Below are 23,137 nucleotides of genomic sequence, written 5' to 3' on the forward strand. Positions count from 1 at the left end.
ACACAACTTTCCACAAATGTCTTATTCATTTTTATTTTTATTATTTTTAGAATTAGTTACATGACTTAATAAAGTTTTCAAAAAAATTTAGATTATAATCTAAACTAAAATAATTTACGCTACAAATCCAAACTATTCTAATCAAACTATAATAACTCACTTTTTTCTTTGAACACTCCTTAAGTGATTTGACACAAAAGTAAAAACTCTGCAACCCTATTCAATTGGTGAAGACATAAGACATATATACACCTTGATCAAGAGGTAGAATAGAAGTTTAATTTTCTCTGTTTTTACAAACAAGAAAAATAAGTAAACCTCCCAATAAATCAATAGTCTCCTCTTGGGAAATTGGTAGAAAAATTAAGGTTAAAAAAAAGTGATGTTAATTCAAACAAAAATATAAAATTAAAATTTGTCCTCCATGCTATGCCTCGCTTTACCATGACTAAGGGACGTGATGTGTTTGTGGTTCAGTGTGACATACAATAACACTCTCGACTTGAGCCCAAAACTAAGTTGTGTGCATAGGTTGATCTCGATTTTATTATTTAGGATGCTTTAAATAAAGTTCTTTTGTACATGATTGTTATACATACATCAATGTATGTAGTGGAAGTTATGTTAGCGATTGTTGATGAATTTTGAAGTGAGCCAAATATAAATTGTAGGGTTAAAAATTAAGACTAATTTTGGAGTAAATTATAGTTCTTGTAGTTGTAAATTATGATTACCAATGAAGACAATATATGCAATAAGAGCTATGAATTCTTCACCAATAAGAGCTACGAATTCTTCACTTGCTATCACGAATTCTTCACTTGCTATCTTTGCTAAGATGGAATTTGTAACGCATTTTGCAAACTATTAGAACAGTAACAATTCCACATAAAAAAATGTTAAGAAAAGAACGAGGGCTCTAAACACTAAAATTAACTTTGTAAGAAAAACTTCTAAATTTGGTGTTCATCAGTTAAATTCTCCTTTTGTATTCTCTAGTTTGAAAATGAGGAAGATAGTGTAAATAATTTAAGATGAAGGAGAAATATTGAAATTAATGTATCAAAATAATTTTTCATAAAGTGAATTTCAATCTCGTGGATTGTTAATTCTTCGGTGACATCGAACTAACAATTCATCATAAGACTTTTATGTTCGAGTAAACATAGAGAAGAGTTAAGCACTCTCGAAATGAATAGCAAAGTTTTACGTCAGCGATTGAAAGCAAGTGAAATACATAGTGAACTATAATCTATATTAAAGCTCGAACACTAGACTAATTAATGAGATAGATGAAATGAATGTCTAAGAAGATTGAAAGTAGTTCTTAATTATTCACTTTTATTACCACTACAAAAGAATAGAGATTTAGGAGTGATTGAATTGAATTCATGAAGAAATGAGTACAATTACAACTATGATTTAATATAAGGTAAAAATTGTGGTGAGTTATTTATATTATACGTAAAATAAATGTGTAACAATATCGAATTACGCTAATATTACAATGGAAACTATAATACATAATAAGGCTTCTTCTTCTCATAAAGGCGTAGTGAAGTTGGCTTGTAGAAGAGGAAAGCAATGCAAATTCCAACTTATTCAACTCGAGCTTAGTGGTCTTTACGATGTTGTGTTCTTCCTCTTCTTTTCAAATCTAATATACCAATCAGCTTTCATTTGGGTTTCACTTGTTCTTCTTCCCACCAGCCAAAATCCTTTGAATTTGGAGACCTCTGCTGAATGCTTGGTTGAAGAGGAGCCTGGTCTGGAATTCTGACACAAACGGGAACCAAGCGAGCACGGCCACGGGTGCAAAAATGACAACGCCCATCACGTACTCGTACCCTCTGGCTAGAGCTTTAACTGATCCCCACATCCCTATTGCTTTCATAATAGGTCTACATGCCTGTGCTATCTACAACCACAAAAACAATACTACATTAATTTTTTTTAAAAAAAAAACGTGACTTAATTAGATAACATTACCTCAAAACAAATTGACAATGAAAAGAGTATTCAATCTATCTTATAAAGAGTGTGTTGTTACATAATATGTCTTTTTTTTTTCTTTTTTTTAAAACAAATAATTTAAATTACTCTTTATTAGGTGAAGAGAAATTGAATCACTTCTTACATGTTTTGATTGAAGAATAAAATCTAGGAATTGTCTACCAGTTGTTAAAAACAGATTCTAGTTTATGTTTAGAATTCTGTTCCCAGATACAACATGGAATGAAATATTAGTTTTGTGAAATACCTAAATGCCTAAATCTAGTAGCAAGCCTTTTTTTTTTTTCTTTTGCAATATGTAAGGCGGAAGAACCAAGCATCTAATTTCAAAATTGATAATACAAATACTACCTAAGTTGTGCAATTATTTCAGATGTGCATATGCAGTAATGGAAGAGGGAAAGTTATAGTCAAAATCAAAGCCTAATATTTACTACCCTGATGAGGGACAGGCGTAGTTAGGAAAGTGAACGAAAAAAATAGGGCTTTAAGATGACATACTTGCAAAATAGCCCAGCCTGTGGGCATGAAGGCTAGAATGCTTGCAAAAATGTCGCCGACCGTGAGATGGAGAAGCATAAACAGCATTGTTACTACGACCACTGAACCAATAAACAGGAACAACTTCAGAAGTCTGAACAACAGCTGGAAGTCTGCACTGAATTTCTTTCTACCCATGGACACAATCTGCAGTTCAAACGATCATTAGTGAGTCAGAGATTCTGGAAATAAATAAGGTTTCTTCAATGCAGGAGAAGTTATTGGAGTTCAATTATTAACCTTCAGTATAACCATAACAGCAACAATGACAAGCCAGGATAAGCCATATACCTGAAAATGACAACAGAAAACAAAGATCAGAGGCTTTCTGCTCATTTGTTTGTTCCTTAAAACCAAATAGGAATCATAGGCTTACCGTGATGCTTTTATTATTTCCAGCCACATGTAGATGATACACTATTCCATACTGATAGAGAAAGAATCGGATAGATAGTACAATTTCCCAGAAGCGTCCAACGAATCCAGTGTGTTGAAGGTGTTCCTGTTCCTCATCCCACCAGGACTCCCAACTTTTGGTTGCAGGCACACCAATACCACCTCTGCTATTGATCCATTTTGACCAATCATCCCAATCATCAACTATCTTTTGCCATTCAAAACCTGAAGGGTTGAAAAGGAAAGGGGCAAACAACCAAGAAACAACCAGGAACCACATTGAGGATGTGACGAAAATGTAAGCTATAGCATCAGCAGGAGCTGTTCCATATATCTGGTATACTACAAGCAATATCATAAGCTCTAGTCCTTTGACAAAGTGACTCCTTGAATACATCCTATAGTTCTCAGCGTATTTCTCATGCCGCACGACAAAACCACGACCGGTAGCTCTATACTTTGCTCCACCATGAAGAACTGTGCGCCCATAATAATGCACCTTTGTGCCAAGAGAGAAGGTGAAGAAAACGGATGCTAGTTGTAGTTGCATGATTATCAAGTCACCTATTGCAGTTCTGAACCCTCTCTCAAGCCCTATTTCCATGATCATTGGCAAGGCAGTTAAAAGACCTAACTGAACAACTGATTGCGAAGCCATAGCGGCCTTTAAAGGATCATCTCCTTTTGCCCTAGCATATTTCATTATGGACTTCTCCAATCCACTCAATGACAGATAAAGTCTACCATATAAGAAAGCATATACTGTAATGACAATCATCTGCATGACAAAAAGAACAAATAATCATTGCATGAGAAAATTTCAGAGCTCATAAAGCAAATTAAATATACAAGTTAGTTCTGGAGGTAAAAGAAAAGATTTAAATGTGAAAACTCACCATTGCACTGACGTAAAATCCTACTGTTGTGAAGTAGAAAGACAACATGCGAAAAAAGTCAAAACGATGACCCAAACGATAGATGTCTCTGCTAAGAATTTGCTCTCCATTACCACAAGCTACCTTTGCCTCAAAAAGAGAGATTTGATTAAGACCAACATCTCTGCCTTTCCCAACTTGAATATACTCGTGGTGAGTTACATTTCCTCGTCTCAACGTCGAGTTGAAGCCTATGGGGGAAATTTTTTTTTAAAAAAAGATAACAATAATTGAGAAGAAAATATCACTTGACTAGTGGAAGTGAAGTGTAAAGAAAAATACCAGCAAAGATATCCTCACTAAGGTTGATGCCTAGAGAAGCTTTGCTCATGCCCCCACGAGTAATATGGAAAATTCGATCGAAAACATCTGGATGACCATAGTGAAACCTCACCCTAGAACCAGTCAATTCAGAGTTAAATTTATGAATAATATCTATGTTAGGTAATAAGATATGTAAAATAAGTTAAGTCCAAGAAGGAAACCTTACTTTAGAGGCCTTGCAAGAACCCGCTGACCAATAGTAACAAAACTAGTTTCTTGATTTGACATAAACCAAGCCAAAGAAGAAACACTGCAGCGGAAGAATTGATGTTAGAAAAAGAAGTCGTAACAACTTTTCATAGATCTTGTTAAGAGAGAAACCTAACCTTCCAGTAAAAATATGTTCACGCACACCCAAAATTGTAGGTGGACGAACACCATGGTCCTCATTGAACTCTTCTAAAAGGTTCCGCATTTTGAAAGCTTCTTCCAAGTAATTGTCCTAGGAGGGATCCAGAAAGTTAACCATCATTATTCAGCATCTATGTCATAACCAAAATCAAGCAGCAATATCTAGGTTTTGGTGGTTTACCTGATTCATGTCAATGGCTTGAAGTGCTTCACCTCTCGTAAAAATGATGGCATGGTTTTGATTTTCAGGCTTCCCTTCTCCAATCTTAGCTGAACCAGGTAGCTTAATCCGATAGATTTCCTTTTAAAAAGAAAAAAAAAACAAGATTACTCTAATGGTAAGAGGAATGAATATTTTTAATCCTTGAGTTTAACTTATTATTACCTGGTCAAGATTATCAACACCTTTGACCAAAACAGAATAGTAAACTTTTTGTGCTTTTCCACCTTCCCTCTCTTCAACTTCATCAATATATGCCACTCGAAGAGATGGATTACTGTGCCCAAAAAGAAAGTGAAAGGGAAAAAAGTTTATATAGAAATCGCTCCAAGCAAAAACAAGTCTTGAAAAAATCATTAATTCAATTGCACTGAAGAGGTTGGGAACATACTTAACCATCAAATTCAGAATATCTGTGGCTCGACGTTCCCCACTCCGTTTCTGATTTCCATAGTTCTGGCAAGTAGCAACGTACGTGAATTTCATGTCAGCCACGGCCTCTAATTGAGCATATAGGGATCTTTGGCTTCTTTTATCCTCTTCTGACGGAACTGTGATTGCTTTGTAGCCTTCAAGTATCTCTATCATTATCAAAAGCAATAATTAAGGAAACCATAGTTAGTTAATACTCATTAGAGAGTGCGCACAAACAGTACCGATAAGAAAACAAGACATCTCAATCACACAAAAAGAGAGAATAGAAAACAAGCATTCTTGACAGGTAAATATTGCACATTACTATAAAAGGTTAACATCCACATCTTACCACTTTCAGAAGCCATGTCAAGAAATGCTTGAAGCTTCAGAGCCCTTCGATAATACATCATACCCCTAACTGCAATAATTGTGTTAATGCCAGCAATGGAGATGCATAAATGAACTCGAAAGTAAATGTAGTGCATTTAAGCTACCTGTTCTTGATAGAGTTTGTCCTCGTAAGGACGCCCAATGACGAAGGTGTAATATGTTTTCTTCATTTTCCCATATCTCACTGTCTTTTTTACAATTGAGTCGCTCCATAAAGTTGTTCCATTCATCTAGCAAGAAGGCAAATGTTCATGAGATAAGTCACTTAGAAATCACTTATCAAAGAACCAAGAGATATTTTGTGTCATTTCCATATATCACTCACCTGGATAGATTTTCTGCAAATAATATATGATGGAGACACCATCCTCATTTTCCATCTCAAGATCAGTTTTAGAATATACAGTCTCCTCACCATAGTATGGGGTCATAACACTGTGAACAACCCAAAAATATTCATCTCAAGGTCAATTTTAGAACAGACACGCCAGTTCACTATGTTTTGAAGACATAATGCTGTAGACAACCAAAAAACATTACCAAATACAGGAACTGGGGTATATTAATAACATTAGTTTTAACTAAAGATTTTTCTTAAGAAAAACCGAAAAGTAATTTTTTACTTGAAATGCCAAGAGGTCGAATAAAATCTCTAATTTCTACATGAAAGATTAAAAGAAAAATTCATTCCTGCAGTGGTAAGACATGAAACATGAATGTGTGCTTAATAAAGCCACCGGCACATTTATAACTTCTTTTAGTTCGTAACCATTCAGATATTTAATTTTAGATCAGCCACAGGAATAAGCATAGAAAGGGCGATGCATCCAAACTCAAATTTGGAAGAAAGTTCATATAGAGTCAAAGAAAACCAGACCTGAATGATAACATCTTACGGACTCGTGGGGCACGAGGCATATCCATAAATAATGAATTTGTAAAAAATGCAATTCTTCGCCGTGCTTCAAGATTTATAGGAACCTCAGTAGCAGATTCTTTCACAGTCAATAGTAGATAGAGGCGTCTAATCTGACAACACCCACAAAAACAAAATTGTATTATTTCAATTAATCAGTTGAAATCTTAGAATGATAGATAATTTCTTGAAAGTAATATTATTTTCTTTTTCAATATACCCACCTGCTCTTCCCATTGAGCAGTAACTGAAGGAGGAAAGTTTATGGCAGGTTTAGTGTCAGTACCAGCAAAGAGTTGCCTTCCTGAGTCCTTGTTATGACCCAGTTCTGCCAATTCACTGAAAGATATATTAAGTTACCAGTTTAGCATATAGCAGTAACCATTGGAAGATGCTAGTAGACATAAATAAATTTACTTCAAATTGCACAAATTATATTTACTAACCGGACTTCATTGAGCATCATATCTCGAGTGACAACTTCTAACATATCTTGCAGCAAAAGCACCACTATATCTCGCTTGGACGGATCTCCATCTTTCTGAAACAGAAAACAAGAGCAAAGTTTCCAATCTGAAGTAATAGATCAATAAATACTTCAGAATTGCATCATAACTTACCAAGATCTCCACGAGTTCCACAAATTTCTTGCACAAAATGAGTAATGGACCCATTTTGAAGTTTGTAAGAAGTGTGTTCTTCCCAATATTATTTTCAACTTCTTTAATAATGGTCCCAATAATCCTGTAAAATTCAAAGTGGAATAAGAATTCATGAAAACAGTTGACATAGGTTCTTGGTTTTACAAATGATATAGAACAAAAGGTTAAGATTTTTCGTGTTTTCTATGGGCAGGAAAGGAAAACTATGATTATTTGATGATGTTTGGTTCAATAAGTAGGACTGTAGCTTGGAACCTTTTCTCATTTTCTCCAACCACCAGAACATTCAGGACATTTTTGAAAGATTCATAACACTCTATCACTGCACATTTCATGTACTCATCGGCACAAATGCGCTTCCAGAGGTCAGAATCTCTGGATCGAAATTCAGCAGCCATATCCAATGCTATTGGAATCTGTAGCAGTAGAAAAACTGTTAACAGTTGCTACAGGTATGCCTAAAAATTAAAAGAAAACATAAAGGGACCGTATTGACCTTGCTCGCTAGTAAAAAGGGAGGCCATTGGATTATTTTTAGACTGGGATCTGAGGAATAAGGAACTAGCAAGAGATCCACCTCCCTGTTTCATTTGAAAATCCAGTTTAGTTTTAAAATTATAATTAGAAGGGTGCTTGGAATGAAGAAACAAAATATAACTTAGTTTACACAGCCTTTCCTGTCACTTATTAGATCTTCCTCTCGGAAACTACATATCACTTCATTCCACAACTGTGCAAACTTGGCAGCTTCACTTCTCCTGTTGGTGGTAATCTACTCAGAAATAAAAAGAAATTACTACAGATATAATGCTTGAACCACTTATTTTATACATCTTAGAGAAAGGTAATTTAAAAAATTCAAAAATAAAAGAGCAACCTCATCAAAACGCTTTGAGAAGGAGAATCCCCTTTTCTTAGACTTATCTGATGGCACCAAGTATGTGTTGAATGCACCTGGTAAGGACTGAAACCTAGATCTAAGCATACCTAGAGTTCGTATCTGTTATGAAAAGTAAAATCAAATCAAGTCAAACCAATCACATTTAACCTTGTAATTAAAAATAAGAAATTCAAATAAACATTGTTAAACACTTGGCTATATTAACACAAGAAACTTTCGTAATTTAATTGAATGCACAATTATTTGCTGAATGAAAAATAGTCAGTACAGTGTAATAGTTTCAACCTAAAGTATATGCTCAAACAATTACTTTCGCCATATTCTTCTGAAAGATCAAAGTGTAACAATTTCTAAGCCAGTTCGAGACATCAGAATATACCAACTTATTGTGCATGCTAGGCTAAAAAGAGGTTGAAGAAAAATAGGTGAATGGATAGTCCATTAAGGATGAGGAGTTACTTCATAAGGTTAATAAATAAAATTAAATAATAATGGTTAAACAAGCAGAATATCACCTCTCCCAATCGATCACAAGCTCCAATGAAACCACCATATATAGTCGAAAATATAGCATACCAAATTTGAGTATCCATGAAATAAACCTGCATTCAAATTAAAAAGTACAAGAGGTTGTATCCAAGACAATACAAAAATTCTTCAATACATTGTACAGCTATGGCATAAAACAAAAACAAAGAAGTGAACAGAGAACATACCAAAATTACTGGCATCCACAGTGACACAACTGCCCCATAGTTGTGCTTGGCTGCATGGAAAAGATAATTTCAGCACAAGCAAAAGTAATCAAAGCATTAAAGTGAAGTGATCAGACATGAAACAAACACCTTTAGGAAAAAATTCATGCCATTCGTATTCAACTCGATGAATATTCATTATATCTTTTGTTGGCTTCACCAATGGCTTTATCTGAAGGGATTAAATACAGTGGTTAGAGGACCTTATTGACCAAAACCTCAATATATTTAACTACTGAAATTGTTGTCCTTGCTATTTTAAAATTTTATTACCTGAACAAAATAGCTAAAGGCAAATTTGCAGCATAAGAGTGACACCCAAAAGATGGTATACCTGAAATCAGATAATGTCTTAGCATGAAGTACACACTAACTAATAAAAAAAAATAGAATTTGCAATTTCATAAATAACAAGGAAAAATTGAGATCCATAGCCTGTCACTCACTTAATAAGTGAAAATTGACTTTCATGCATTCCTCTTCCGACATATATTCTTGGCTGCAGAAAGCGACACAGTTATCAAGGACCTTACCATGAGACCTAGAATATTCAAGGCCTCCAACGAGAAGCTTATAAACACACAGTTAAGAACACAAGTGAACCAGAGGCATGAGACCAGATTTTTCCCACTTGAAAAAAGCCAAAATAGTCTACCACAAATATTTGTAGAGAATCAAAGGAAAAGAGAAAAATGATAAACATGTTGCAGACAAATTACTGGTGTAAGCACACCATGTACAGGAATCATGATTGTTAGTTAGGCACCAAAGTTTTACCTTCTACAGCTGGATTGAAATTAGGAAGATCGATAAGTGTATTACTAAATCTGGGAGAAAAGATGGTCTCGGAAGAATCATCACTAATTTAGTGGGGTGCATGACAATAGCAGTAAGGTATATAATTGCATCAAAACTGTGAAGTGGTCAAAATGTATTTATTTGATGGAACACTTACGGACTATAAAGGGGAGGAATAGAAACAGAGGAGAGAGAGAGAATTGAGCAGCATATCTACCTGAGACCACCAAAGTAGAAATCTGATAATGTGCCAATCCGAGTTTTCAATCCAACGTCGAAGCATTGGAAATATGAATAAAACTGCTGCAAGTAGATTTGGTAGCAGATATAGAGCAACTGCCATTATATATAGAGGAGGAATGCCCCTCAACGGGTTAAGAAATGACAGCACGTCTCTGAATTTCTCAGAAGCCATCTTGAAAGTGTGAAGATAGCATAGGGGAAGAGCAACAGCCCAACCAAGACTGACAATAACCTTTAGAATGTTTCTAAGAACATCAGTGAACTTCCATCGGTGAAACCCTGGAAAATTTAAAGCTAAGTCCAAGATACCTGCATTAAAAGATGCACGTCATTTATGATAAACATATAAACGAAGGACTGCACTAAAAGGAGATGGATTCATAATTCCTCTCCCCGTCCATTTCAATGGATAATTCATATAAACTTTCAAAAATACAAATACCGAATAAAGATATAGTAATATCTTAAAGAAAGATTTCTCCAAGTTTGACCAGTGATTTAACCAGAAATTAAATCATGAAGAAATTATGTAAGATTTCAATCACTATAGCATTCTCAACAACTTCTAAGCATTAAGGCTCCTGAATGAGAATATTTTACTTTGAAGAAGACGAAGGACTGCAGCAGTGATGAAAATGCTTGATAAGGCGTACAAGACATCCTTTTGGAAAATCTCCAATGGTGAAACTCCTTTCCATGCACCAATGGCCATTGCCTATAACAAACAAATTGAAGAGTAGATAAAGTAAGGAACCCAAAATTAGGAGTAACATGAAAAACCATCAAAGAATTTGTGTGTTCTATAATTGGATACCTGAAGAGCTAGAACATAAAAGGTCCATAATCGATCAAAACTTCGGAATGTGTGCCAAAATGTTCTTGTCTCAACAAAATAAGATTTTCCTGTACTTCCAGATTTTCTTTGCGGTCCCTTTCTTCCCTGGTACAACAAAATTTTTCATCAAAGTGTTGGCAACAAAACTGCTTGAACAAAGGGATCAACACAGAGTTCTTAAAATAAAATTGTAAAAAAACCTGTGCTAGGTCACGCGTTGATTTGAAAAATTCACCATCATCTCGCATGGGCCAACCAAGAGAAAAGCAATCAGATGACCTACAAAGCAATCAGATAACATTCAAAACCAAATAAAGACCAACAGTATTTGGAAGGTCAAGTCTTTGTTTCAAGCTAACCAGAAGTACTCATTCAGATCATCATAGTTGCACCAGACTGAGTGTGGAGCTTTTCCATTTTGGCTCTTCTTGGCCTCCTGAAGAACAAAAGTAAATCCATTGTTGTTGAAACAAAATGGTAGGCGGTTGATATAATATTAAATTTGTCTTCACTCTTCATCTATTAGCTTAACTTTTTTAATTAATTATTTAAAAATGTCATTTCGACTTGTTGGGTTTCATTATATTTCAAGTACACACATGAAGGGGAGTATTAAATGATATGATACTAAATTTGTCTTCACCCATTAGTTTAAGTTTTTTGGATAATTGATAATTTAAGAATTTGAAATAAAATGATATGCAGCTTAAGGATTTGGCTGACTGACCTTTTCAATGACTCGGTAAAGGGGAGTTATAACCTTCCGCAAGAAAGCTTCATCGTCCCCACCATAAGAAGGCTTAATATTTTCACCAGTAACAATGCTCACGTTTCCAGCCAACAAGCCATGAAGTTCATATGCCATCTAGTTATGAACAATTCCAAAGACTATAATGTTAAGGGAATATATTAACAAATTCTTTAGTACAGTGATCAAAAGGAGAAAAAATCCTTACATTATGAAATATGTAACTCAAACATTCTGGCATGAACCGAACATTTGCTGCTTCACCCCAGATGAGAAGATACAAACCCATGTAGAGTATCTTCCTTTGCTGAATTTCTAGCTCACCTTGAGGGAGCCTAGACAAATTAAGATTTTAGTCATTTAGGTGCAGTGTTAATCATTTGATTTTTTGTTTTTAGTTATTAAAAATTAAGCTTATAAACACAACTTGCACTTATAAATTTCTTTATTTTGTTATCCACTTTCTATCAATGATTTAAAAAACAAAGCCAAATTTTGAAACCAAAAAAAAAAGTAATTTTTGTTTTAAGAATTTTACTATGAATTCAAAAGTTTTTATAAGAGAGGCGAAAAACCTAGTAAGAAAATAGGGAGACAACATGCATAAATTTCACAAATGTAAAACCAAAAATAAATCGCTATCAAACAGAGTGGTAATTTTCACATCTTCCGATCAGCCATAATAATTCAATTATAAAATTCCAAAAGCACAATGGACATTTTAAAATTTGATAAAAAAAAAATGATTTCTCACCTTAGACTATGTTTTCGTCCCAAAAACTTGCACCACGTTTTGTAATTCTTAAACAATTTGTTCATTACTGCATCAACTGCTCGTTCATCAAGCTGCATTTAAAGAACACTTGAATATGCCACGGAGCAGAGAGGGGAAAGAAAAGCAATCTCATAGTTTGATAAACAATGGGATTCTCTAACCACCAGAAGAAAATCATATAAATGAACTTGATAATTTGTTTGAATCAACGTACATTGGATAGACATATCTTTAAAATGACATGATTTGCATGTAAGAGTACGTATTGTACCTTGTTTAGAGGTTCAGGCTTGGGGTGAAGCCTTATATGAGAATTAGCAAGCAGAAGGATCAAATGTTCTCGCTGATTTCTAACATTATCTCTCTGTAGCCACAAATATGTCAGTTGCATATCGTTTATCTCTTAAGGCAGTTAGTAGAATTCTTGAGTATTACGAAAAACGTACCTGAAATCCAAACATTGCCCTTAACCAATCCAGTAGGTCCAGATCACCAGCTTTCTGCCTGCGTTGCTCAAACGCACTTGGCCAGTTCAAGCCACGAGTATTCCACAAGGCACCCACAGCAGCCTTAACCTAAAAGTAATGGAAAAAAGGACAAAGATAAGGTTGAATTTGGTTATGATAACATGAAGACCCTTATTAGCCAAGAAGCACAGACCCTTTAGTTTGACTAGTGACACTTGTTGGACACGTATTCAACACTTGTTGGACACAATGGATATGTTAGAGATTAGTTTTACAAAGTTAAAATAGGACCAACATTTGTTAGACATTTGTTAGGCGAGCAAACAAACACTTGTAACGTAAACTCAAACAGAAACATATATGACAAAAATAATAAAAGAAAAAATAAGAATAGAATACATCAAACTAACTTAACTTTGAATTTCCCTTATTGTATAAAAATGATATATATTCTAATCAAGGTGTCCAAGTCGAGTCTGCGTTCTAGATTTTGAAAAAAAATGGTGTCATCACAGCTATGCCTATGTTGTATTTTGTCTCGTATTTGTATCCATGCTTCTTAGCTTATCAGTTGCAAGACACAAACCTCTTCAAGCTGCATTATAGACTGGGAAGCACCAGCAGAATCAAGAGGTAGAATGTTATAGGGTGCATAGATTTCAGTCTTTTCTTGGACATCCCTCGCAGCAGCAATAATCTGTAGATGTAGAACATTACTATAGACATCTTCATAGCAACCAATTAGGCGAAATGGTAAGTAAGATGAATTAGACAATTGACACTAAATGGAACAAACCTCCGGAGCAACTTCTTCAACTTTCTCGGTCTTATTAACGGCACAAAGCACTTCGAAAAGCACACCGGCTGTTTGGTAAGCTTTACCGAGCTGGGCTCTGCCAAAAGATCAGAAGGGGAAAGAATTTCGCGATGAGACACATTGAAACAGAGTGTAAATGAAACTTGAGAAATTTACGAGAGTACCTGTCTGCTTGCTCTCCTTGATCAAGAGCACTGACATAATGCTTGTAATATTGTTGATAGAAGGCTTCGATTTCCCTAGCATCTGTTTTCTTCACTCGAGATGCAAGACTCGATGCATTATCCTGGACCAAAGACGACACGCTTCAAATTAGTTCTATTCAAAGTTCTTCCGTCGATAATCGGAGGACTTTACAGGCCACCGCCAAATTCATGGCGGGGAAACAGAGCAAAGCAAAATATTGGAGACGGGGCGCGCCACAATATGGCTTTTGTAACTTTATGCGTAAGAGAGAACATTTGTGAATGTAACCATATTTTTAAATTTGAAATTTCACTAATTATTATTTAAATGATATATTAGCATTTACATTATAGGACCATATATTATAAATTGTAACAGAAACAAAATTTACATTTCCACTGCTATAGATAGTAATATGTTAGAAAATATTTTTAGTGGCATCCTTCTTACATATTACTTTTATTGATTATTTAAATTTAAAAGAAAATAGATCACAAGCAATAAATTAAAATAGTATAAAGAATTATAGTATTAGAAAATTTAATTTATTGTATGTCACTTTAACACCCTTTTAAAAATAGAATAGAGTTTACATACACTAATGTTTGGTTCATTATTAATATGAAACTAAATTTATGATAATCGTATACTATAAATTTGAGTGCAGTAACAATATCATTAAATAAATTTTACAAGTTAAGACACATAATTGCATGTGCAATAATTTTGAATGGATAAATGATTTGAGTAGGTGTTGGGTATAGTTTAAATAATTTGTATTGGGTGACACGGTTTTGATTTATTTGTGTGTTTCTTGATATGAATAATGACATCACTTAATGACAGTCATGCAGTTAAGATTGCAAAAGCACATGGACGGATCCTTTATGAAACTGCATGGAATTAGCCATGCAATATTATATATACGTACCCTCTCTAATCGTTGTAAAAGTGCTGTTTTAAACTGCCTGACACCACGACCACTGGAGCTGGGATCCAACCTATGGGCCTTCTCAAACGCATAAAATCGACCTAATTATTTCATTGGATCACAATTACGGTGAGATAGAGATCAAATACGAATTAAGCATATATATAACCAACAAAACCAATATGAATATTAACGTACAGAGATATGCAACACGAGGGCGTTCTGCTTCGATCTCTGTAGCGACACGAAGAATAGGAGCAATGGAAGCCAAAGACGAGGGAACCACCTCATTGTCAAACACCTCTGTTGAGAAGACAGTGGTAGCAGCGCTACGAGATGGCCGCCTTGTCAGCCCTTGAGGGCCAGACTCCAGCGTCGACATAACTCACACGTCCACCACCACCACCACAGCAGTAGTATATATATAAATATATATCCTCTTTAAATATTCACGCCCCAAACAATGATCATAAACGCACATGTGAGATCCAGATCAAAAGGCTATAGCATTACAATCCGAAGATGTATAAATAGTGATGCCATGGAAGAAGAAAACTTACGTAGTTAAAAGGAGATGGAAGAGGGAAATGGGAGGCGCCTTCTCCTAATGGAAGGTGGAGGAGAGGCAAAAATAGAAGGGGAAGCTGAAGAATGAATAATAATAATAAAACGAAAGGGGAGAGAGAGAGAGATTGTGTGATTATGTTCCTTACAGTTATTTTTTTATGGGACACGTGGCAATTGGAGATTGATGGGATTCTTAAACAAAGACTGTGGTTCAACGTCCTTCTCGGATGTTTGTTTTGTTCTGAATTCTAATCCTCTCTGTTGTCTTTCTATTCTTATGTTTCTTTTCTTTCCTAACAATCCATTCTTCTAACAACAAAAATAATTAGTAGAAAAACGTTTTAGGAACTATATCACATCTAAACGATAGAAATTTTAATATCATATAAAAATATAGTTAATAAAAACTTACAACGACAGAAAGTTAATTACTATTTTACCAAAATATGAGTGCACGTTCATTTTTTATATGACTCAATCATATATTGTGTCAAAAGTTAAGGATTACATTTATTTCATTAATCTCCCTCATCGCATGACCTTCGGGTCTAAATTGTCTTATCGACTTTATGCCTTTGACATGAATCTTACGATGACTTTTAACAAATTTACTCTCTTTTAGAAGAAAGCTTAGGGCATAAAGATACCAGAGACTCGAGTTGGCTCAAACCCTAGAAGGCATGGGAGCATATCTACCATTAAAAAATATTTTTTTTGGTACACCATTGATCTTTTTAAATCGGATGATATCTATAACCAAAAGGGCTAGCTCTATAACGACATTGATTAGGAGTCCCTTACGTGCTATATTTACTCTTTTAGTCCAACTGTGGCCACTTTGCTTTATAGCTTAGAGCAATTTTTTTTGTTGAGGTCATCGAATCGCAAGACGATATCGGAGTTATCAGTTGTTGAATCTTGAAACAGAGATGTTATATTTAAACAAGTTAACGTGTTTATTATTGCTTCATATTGATGACTTTTTTTTTTTGGATTTTTTTATAATTTAAACAAAAAAAATTAATATCAATAATATTACTGCTGCAAAGCCTTAATTATTCCCTGTTTTCTAGTCTGTTGGAGGTCAAGAAGATTCAAGATCCCACATAACTTCCTTTAAATTCGTGCTCTTAATAAAACTTCTTGTATTTATTTATTGTGTAATATAATTATTTAATTATTACATTCACATTATCCATTATCAGTCATGTAAATAAAAGTATTAGATACAATGAATTTATATAAGACTAAACCTTAAAATATTTAATCTCTAATTTATAAATCGATTAATGTAATTTATAAAATTTTTAAAATGTAATTAAGAGTTTAATTATTATTTATAAAATTGCCGAATGAAAGATTTGCTTCTAAAATATCTTTGAGTTGGCGTTAATGGCGGGTAGTGTTAGTAGTTGTTTTTTTTCTTTTTTTTTTTCTTTTTTGTGCTATCCAAAGACAATGAAATTGAAAGGAGAAAACAAATTGTTGAGAAGAGTCGAAACTAAAAAAAAGAAAAAGAAGAAGAGGTGTTTATGTATATTTTGTGATTATGGATCATGAACGAACTATGAAGTTAAAAAATGGAAATTAATCTAATTTCTGTAATACAATGATCATGTATCATAAATTATTTGAGTTCTCGATGGAGTATGTTGCCTCAAATTCGTGGATCTCAAGCTTTGGTAAGGATCATTTGGATCAAGATTACGTGGTGTAACTTCTTCTTCTTCTCCATGCTCACCCGCCATTGTTGTTCCGAACTGTTGCACTACCAAAACTGAAGTTGTTGCCGCAAAATCCGATGAGGCTAGCAAATCGCCTATTGCTCCCAGCTCTGGACATTCACTCCAGTCCGTTAGTCCGGCAGTGAGGGGTGATATGTGAGATTCACCTCTACCAACGATGAACAGGTCGTGAGCATCGTTCATTGATCTTATGGCCGCCACTGTCTCTTCGCCGTTGTTCAACACTTTTTCTGTGTAAGTAATTGACTCACTGTTTGGGTTCCTTGCCCTAAATTCGCTTATATGATCTTCGTCCAGTTTCCTATCTCTGTTCATTTCTGTTTCCATTGTTGAAATTCTTGATGTGTTTTCTTCTAGTTTTGGTTCCATTATTTCTTGTGCGGCGATGAATCTCATTACGGTTAAATTCACTCCTGGATGTTCTGACATTCTCCATGCATATGATAGGGCTTCTCTATCATCTTGCCCACCAAAGAACAACACGATTATGTTATAATGAGTTCCTTTGTTTGATGTGGCTCGATTCGCGCCGTTTAAGCCTCGATCGACTAGGATTCCGACGGAGCAAGGGGCATTAGCTAATACATTTTGGTTTACCAATCTAAATGCTGGATTTGAGGCTTCCATTCCTCCATCCACTGTTTGTTGTTTATGGAATGGGATGATTATGAACGCAACTCGTTTATCTTCAGCTAAATTGCAGATGTCTTCGTGCATTGTGGAGTAAGGGGAAATGGCGGTGAGAGGTTGAACAGAGACGCAATCGACGTGTTGTTCATAGTTCTCGAATGCATTAATGATGTGATCTGATTGAGCTTGTGTTCGATTTAATGCAGGGCGGCCTGATTTTCTGGTGTTGTGGACAATGAGCATGGCGGAGGCTCGACCTGTGAGTTCAACCAAGTGTAGCACGTAAATGCAAATTGGGGATCTTTTAGTTGGATGGGAAGCATCAAGGAGGTTGATGATAGTTGGCACATTTCGAGGTGTGTGTATACAAACTAATACTCTAAATTCTGAATCTGGTTTTGATGCTTGGATTGTTCGTTTCTTATAGGGTAGAAACCTTCTTGTTGGCCTATAGATTATGGTAACTACTGGTGTTATTATCCCTGTCATAATGAGAGCTACAATCACCATGACTGTGAATGTTTGATCATCTAACACCTGCATATTTAGTTTAAATTGATTATTTGATAAGAATGGTACGAAAAAATAATGGTAAAGAAAGAGATAACACGTTGAAAATGATCATTATTTATTGAGTGTTTACCTTCTGATCCTTTCCGACATTGAGGATGATCATTTCAATAAGGCCTTTGGTGTTCATAAGCAAACCTAACGTGACGCCTTCACGATAGGACATTTGATAACAAATGGAGGCAAGAAGAGTTCCTATGACTTTGCCAAGGAAAGCAAGGAGAGTGATACATAGAATAGATATCCAAGCGAATATTCCTTCTATGCTTGAAATATTAGTCTTAAGCCCACTTATTGCGAAGAAAAGAGGAAGCAAGAGGCCTGAAACAAAATCCTCAAGTTTCTCAATTAAAGCCACCCCAAGTGAACCATTTGGGATAACTAAACCAAACACAAAAGCCCCAAAAACGGAGTGTGTTCCTATGGCATCTGTAACAAATCCTGAGATCATAACTCCTGTCAGAATCAAACATATGTAGAACTCACTCACACTTTCCCCTTCTGGAGTTTTTCGAATCATCCATGAAATCATTGGTCTAACGATGAAAATGCAAAACAAAACGAAGGCTGCACTTGACAGTACAACCCATAATGAAGCAAAAGATGAGGAATCATTCTCCGATAAGGCTATGGCTAAAGCTAAGAGAACCCAAGCACACATATCGTTGAAAAGTGCAGATGCCATAGCCATCCTTCCCAGCTCTGAATTTATAAGTTTAAGCTCTGCAAGAATTCTAGCTAGCACTGGGAAAGCAGTCACAGAGAGCGCAATACCAAGAAACATAATGTAAGTGTTGTAGTTCAATTTTTGGCTTTCTTTGTGCAATTGGAATGAAAAGGCAGCTCCTATTCCGAACGGAAGAATCATTCCTGCTACAGCTATTGCCATTGCCTTCTTCCCTGTTCGACGAATCACTGAGAGATCCATTTCAACACCAACCAAGAACAGAAAGTAGAGAAGCCCCACATTGGCCATTGTCTCAAGCACCATTACACTTCTTAGAGGAAATACCGTGTTGGCAAATTTAGAACTCCTCCCTAGTACCGAAGGCCCCAAAATCACTCCACCCTATTACATAAAGAAACCAAATTCAAGGCTCGATTAGTGATATAAAATTAAACTTGCCTTCACTAATTGGTGATATAAGACTCCAAATGTCATCACCAATGCCAATAAGTTAGTTGCAAGAAAGAACCTAACTAGAGAATCTCAAAACTCACCAAAATTTCAGAGATGACTCGAGGTTGACGAAAGGGTTTTAAGAGGAAAACCAAAATGCGAGTCATCACAACCACCATTGTTAACTGCAAGATGAAAAGGGGGAGAGAATAATCCAAAGGGTTGTCACCTTGCCACACCCCATTTGTCGTAATCATCGTCGGCGCATAGCAGACAATGGTATCATCTGTGCCATTGGATATCGAAGCTTGTCCATCCATTTCTTCTTCTATTTACTTAATCACCTCTTTCTTACAATACAAGCAAAGCCACCATTAACAAAGAACTTCGAATGAAACTTGTGGAATCTAAGCTAAAGGAAGTATTCATATTGAGGATTTGGTTTGGTTAGCATTTTGTGTGTTGTACCAGCGAGGACCAGCTTGCTTGGAATGGGGAAACGAAAACAGAAAGAGAAATTTTGAAGTAATATTTGTATTTGAGAAAAGTTGGTTGGAGATGTGTGGTCAAAGATAGATTGACTATTTCTAGACCCCAAATTATTCTTGGTGGGTTGATCAGAGGCTTGTAAATAGGCTTTTCTTAGGCAATGAACAATATTAACCTACGTTTAGGGAATAATATAGATAGACAGTCAATTTTTGTTGGGGAGAATTTGCGTTAGAGTTGCAATGGCATGAGTATTTTAAATTATTTATTTAGAAACATGGAACTTTATGTTGGTTATGTTTTCTTAAATTATTTCTCAAATTTTGAAACATGGAACTTTCTCAAATTTTGATTTAAATTCATTGCTATCTTCTATGTACCAATAGTTTAGATTTAAATATATTTTTAAAAATAACAAAATAAATTAAAATATTTACGAGCTATAACAAAACTTGTCATATAAGTTGTAAATATTTTTGTAAAATTTTCTATTTTCAAAATTTTTCCTTAGATTTATCGGATTCAAGACCTTTATTAGAAGGCTTATCCTATTTTGGCCTATAAATGTTTAAAATTTATTCTAGATAAAATTTGTACACATAACTATTTTTATCCTTGCCATTAATTTTTCTTCTAAAATAAATCATGTACAAAAAACTTGATATAGGTATATGTTTTATTCATTTACTTCATCCTTATATTCTCTGAGGTCGTATGTAAAATCAAAGTTTTCAAATAAATTTAAATTATTGTTGTAAAGAGAAACCAATCACAAGGAGAGCGACTAAAATAAACATAGCTCAATATTGTTATAGTGTTTGTATTATAAAACTCGAGATCATAGATTTTATTTTCCTATCCATACATCTATTTAAAATAGTAAGAACTAATATAGATTTACTTTTAACTTTTCTTTCTCTTACATAATATACTATTAAAAATAAATTTGTATATAGTATCAAGTTTCTATTTAAAAATAAGATTTAAACAAACCCATTTACAATTATCATCCATCATCTTATTTCATTCTCCAGTATCAACATTTTTCTTTTCTAAATTGTACTTTATGCGGAATACTTGCTCCTGTCTATTCGATAACCATGCTAGAAAAGAACTTTTAGATAAAGCAAAATTTTATTGCAATTTTTGGAGCTTATGAATGATAATTGATATAAGAGTCTTATAAAGGAGTCTATCAATAAAATATAATTTATTACTTGATAAAATTTTCTGTAATTTTTTGAAACGATGTTATACATTTAATTATTAGTTTTAAAAATATTATCCGTTATAATTAGTTTGTTACAGTTAGCTCAATTTTTACCATCGAGAATTTAAAGATATAATTGTAATTACTATATCTTATAAGTGATTTTTGCAATTGTCCAAATTTTTTTTAGATTTAATCTTCTCTTATTTTAATCATCTTCTCAACATAGATTCCTAATCTAATGAATGATTGATTATTAATGATCCATCCAATTGTACATGAATAACAAATTATGTCTTGATTTATCAAAAGGGAAACTCAAGATTTAAAAATCTCTTGAAAGTGCTAACATTTGGAATTGTGACTCAAATTTGATGGCTTTATGCATCATCTTTTATGAATGATGAAAAGCATAAATAAATAATGTTACCTTTTTTATGCTTTGATTTGTTTTTCTTTCTTTGTTTGTTCAAATGCCATATGACATTATATTTTTAATTCAACAATGGGATGCAGCTAAAGCAGTGGAGTTGTCACCAAATCTCAACTTGAGAGATTGCCACATGGTTCACCACTTTCTTATTAAAGCCACCAAGTTCTCTATATTTGATTTTCATTTTGTTCCTAGATGTTACATTATATTTTGCCACCTAATTTCAAATCTAGTTTATTTTCAAAACTTTTTCTACTTCGTTGTGTTATTCTTGAAGAGCAACTCGTGTGAGATGCTTACTATTGAAATTGTGTCACAATTACTTTCAAGGCAGTGATCATTCCACGACACAACAATTGATTTGTTCGACACTCCAATCTACACACAAAAAACTTGAGTTACGAAATTCATGTTGACATCATTATTGTTAATATTAATCGTGAACATGATCTTTAACTTTTCAATAATTTGTCAATTAATAGATCGTTCCTCAACATCCATATCCCTTAAACTCTCGCTAAAATGTAAAAGTTTATTGGTTTCAATTGAAAGATTGGTGGTGTGTTTTAAAGATAAATTCACTTTTGTTAATAAATAGTTAGTTAAGTCGATTCGAAACCTCTATTGTAGGTTTGGTGAGGCACCATTATAACTATAAGTGTACGAAACGAAAATCCACTGGTGAGTGAGATTATTCCTTTCTTTTTCTTTTTTCTTTTTTCAATATAGTTTAAACATTATTAGTCCATGTGAAGGAAATGAAAATATAATTTTAAAAGAGAAAAAGTTAGTGGCAAATTTTTGTAACCTTTAATTCTTTCAATTGTTTTAAATTCAACGATTGAATTTTGATAAAATAAAAACACATTTATAATGATAAATATTTCACTCCATTTGAGTAAGAAATGGTTTGAGATACATCTTAGTCCCTGCTTATCTTTATATGATCTATCTAAAAATTCAATTATGATTTAACAATAAATCGAACATATAAGCTCAATTTACAAATATGTTAGTAATACATTGTGGTTTAAATTTTTGTACCTCAATTATATTAAAATTGATAAATTTTTGTTACGTAACTAAATGAGGTTAAAAAATGTATTCGAATTTGATTAAGTTAAAATAGTTAAAGTTTTGAAAAAATATATATTTTTTTTTGTAGAAAAAAATGTTTCTTAATAGACATGGTTGACTAGGTATTTTCCAAAAATTAGAGAAAATTTTAAAAAATAAAATTGGTTTGCAAAACTAAGATGGAGATTAGAGCATGAAAAGAAAAATGATAATATGATAATTTACATGTATATATATATATATTCATAAGTAATTATGGATATTTTAATTGTTAATCCAATATTGTAGTATTGAAGATTTTTTGACCATATTTATTTGTTATTCTTTTAAAGACTTATCTCTAAATTGTATATAAGAAAAATTCTCAATAATACGACAAACCAATTTTTTTGACTATTTGATTTCTTCTGTCCGTTACAAAAACTACAATTTTTCCTTTTCAAATAACAATATTCTTTTTACACCTTCATTTCATGAATTGTGATCTCAATTAATTATCAAACATACCCAAAAAAAATAGAAAAGAAAAAAAATCATAATTAATGTTTTATATTATCAAACTATAATCAATCCTAATCAAATTGGTGAGACTCGATATTTATATTATAACGTAGTGTTACAATGGTGAGCTAATATTTCAAAATATGTAAGACAAGAAAATTATTGATTGAAATAT

At 33.8% G+C, this 23,137-nt stretch overlaps 2 protein-coding genes, 1 long non-coding RNA gene and 1 other non-coding gene across 4 annotated transcripts; 1 reads left to right on the forward strand and 3 right to left on the reverse strand.

Moving 5' to 3' along the window:
• Window positions 1-1,321: 1,321 nt before the first annotated feature.
• LOC101219503 (callose synthase 5-like) lies at window positions 1,322-15,217 on the reverse strand. The gene is made up of 42 exons (XM_031880788.1): window positions 14,819-15,217; window positions 14,621-14,721; window positions 13,668-13,789; window positions 13,483-13,579; window positions 13,273-13,383; window positions 12,666-12,794; window positions 12,491-12,583; window positions 12,199-12,290; window positions 11,653-11,779; window positions 11,424-11,561; window positions 11,056-11,132; window positions 10,897-10,975; window positions 10,676-10,801; window positions 10,462-10,576; window positions 9,836-10,170; window positions 9,267-9,319; window positions 9,094-9,154; window positions 8,911-8,992; window positions 8,782-8,831; window positions 8,581-8,667; window positions 8,042-8,164; window positions 7,842-7,936; window positions 7,661-7,745; window positions 7,420-7,580; window positions 7,123-7,246; window positions 6,949-7,043; window positions 6,727-6,841; window positions 6,464-6,615; window positions 5,912-6,021; window positions 5,691-5,816; window positions 5,546-5,614; window positions 5,171-5,360; window positions 4,945-5,056; window positions 4,741-4,860; window positions 4,535-4,650; window positions 4,375-4,458; window positions 4,167-4,279; window positions 3,846-4,075; window positions 2,930-3,727; window positions 2,794-2,844; window positions 2,515-2,700; window positions 1,322-1,918 (listed from the first exon to the last, which is right to left on the reverse strand). Exons 1-42 carry the CDS (start codon window positions 15,000-15,002, stop codon window positions 1,688-1,690), a joined length of 5,745 nt encoding a protein of 1,914 aa, XP_031736648.1. The 5' UTR covers window positions 15,003-15,217; the 3' UTR covers window positions 1,322-1,687.
• Window positions 5,538-5,617, reverse strand: LOC116402310. The gene has a single exon (XR_004214822.1). It is a non-coding gene; the product is annotated as a small nucleolar RNA J33 (small nucleolar RNA).
• A 1,532-nt stretch (window positions 15,218-16,749) lies between the features above and the next one.
• Window positions 16,750-21,713, forward strand: LOC116402053. The gene is made up of 4 exons (XR_004214406.1): window positions 16,750-17,166; window positions 17,380-17,678; window positions 17,769-17,918; window positions 21,468-21,713. It is a non-coding gene; the product is annotated as an uncharacterized LOC116402053 (long non-coding RNA).
• LOC101219265 (cation/H(+) antiporter 15) lies at window positions 16,772-19,580 on the reverse strand. The gene is made up of 3 exons (XM_004147320.3): window positions 19,354-19,580; window positions 18,206-19,201; window positions 16,772-18,099 (listed from the first exon to the last, which is right to left on the reverse strand). The coding sequence occupies exons 1-3, from the start codon at window positions 19,570-19,572 to the stop codon at window positions 16,801-16,803; spliced, it is 2,514 nt and encodes an 837-aa protein (XP_004147368.1). The 5' UTR covers window positions 19,573-19,580; the 3' UTR covers window positions 16,772-16,800.
• Window positions 21,714-23,137: the final 1,424 nt, after the last annotated feature.

Source organism: Cucumis sativus, chromosome 2, assembly GCF_000004075.3.
Source record: "Cucumis sativus cultivar 9930 chromosome 2, Cucumber_9930_V3, whole genome shotgun sequence".
Lineage (NCBI taxonomy): Eukaryota > Viridiplantae > Streptophyta > Magnoliopsida > Cucurbitales > Cucurbitaceae > Cucumis > Cucumis sativus.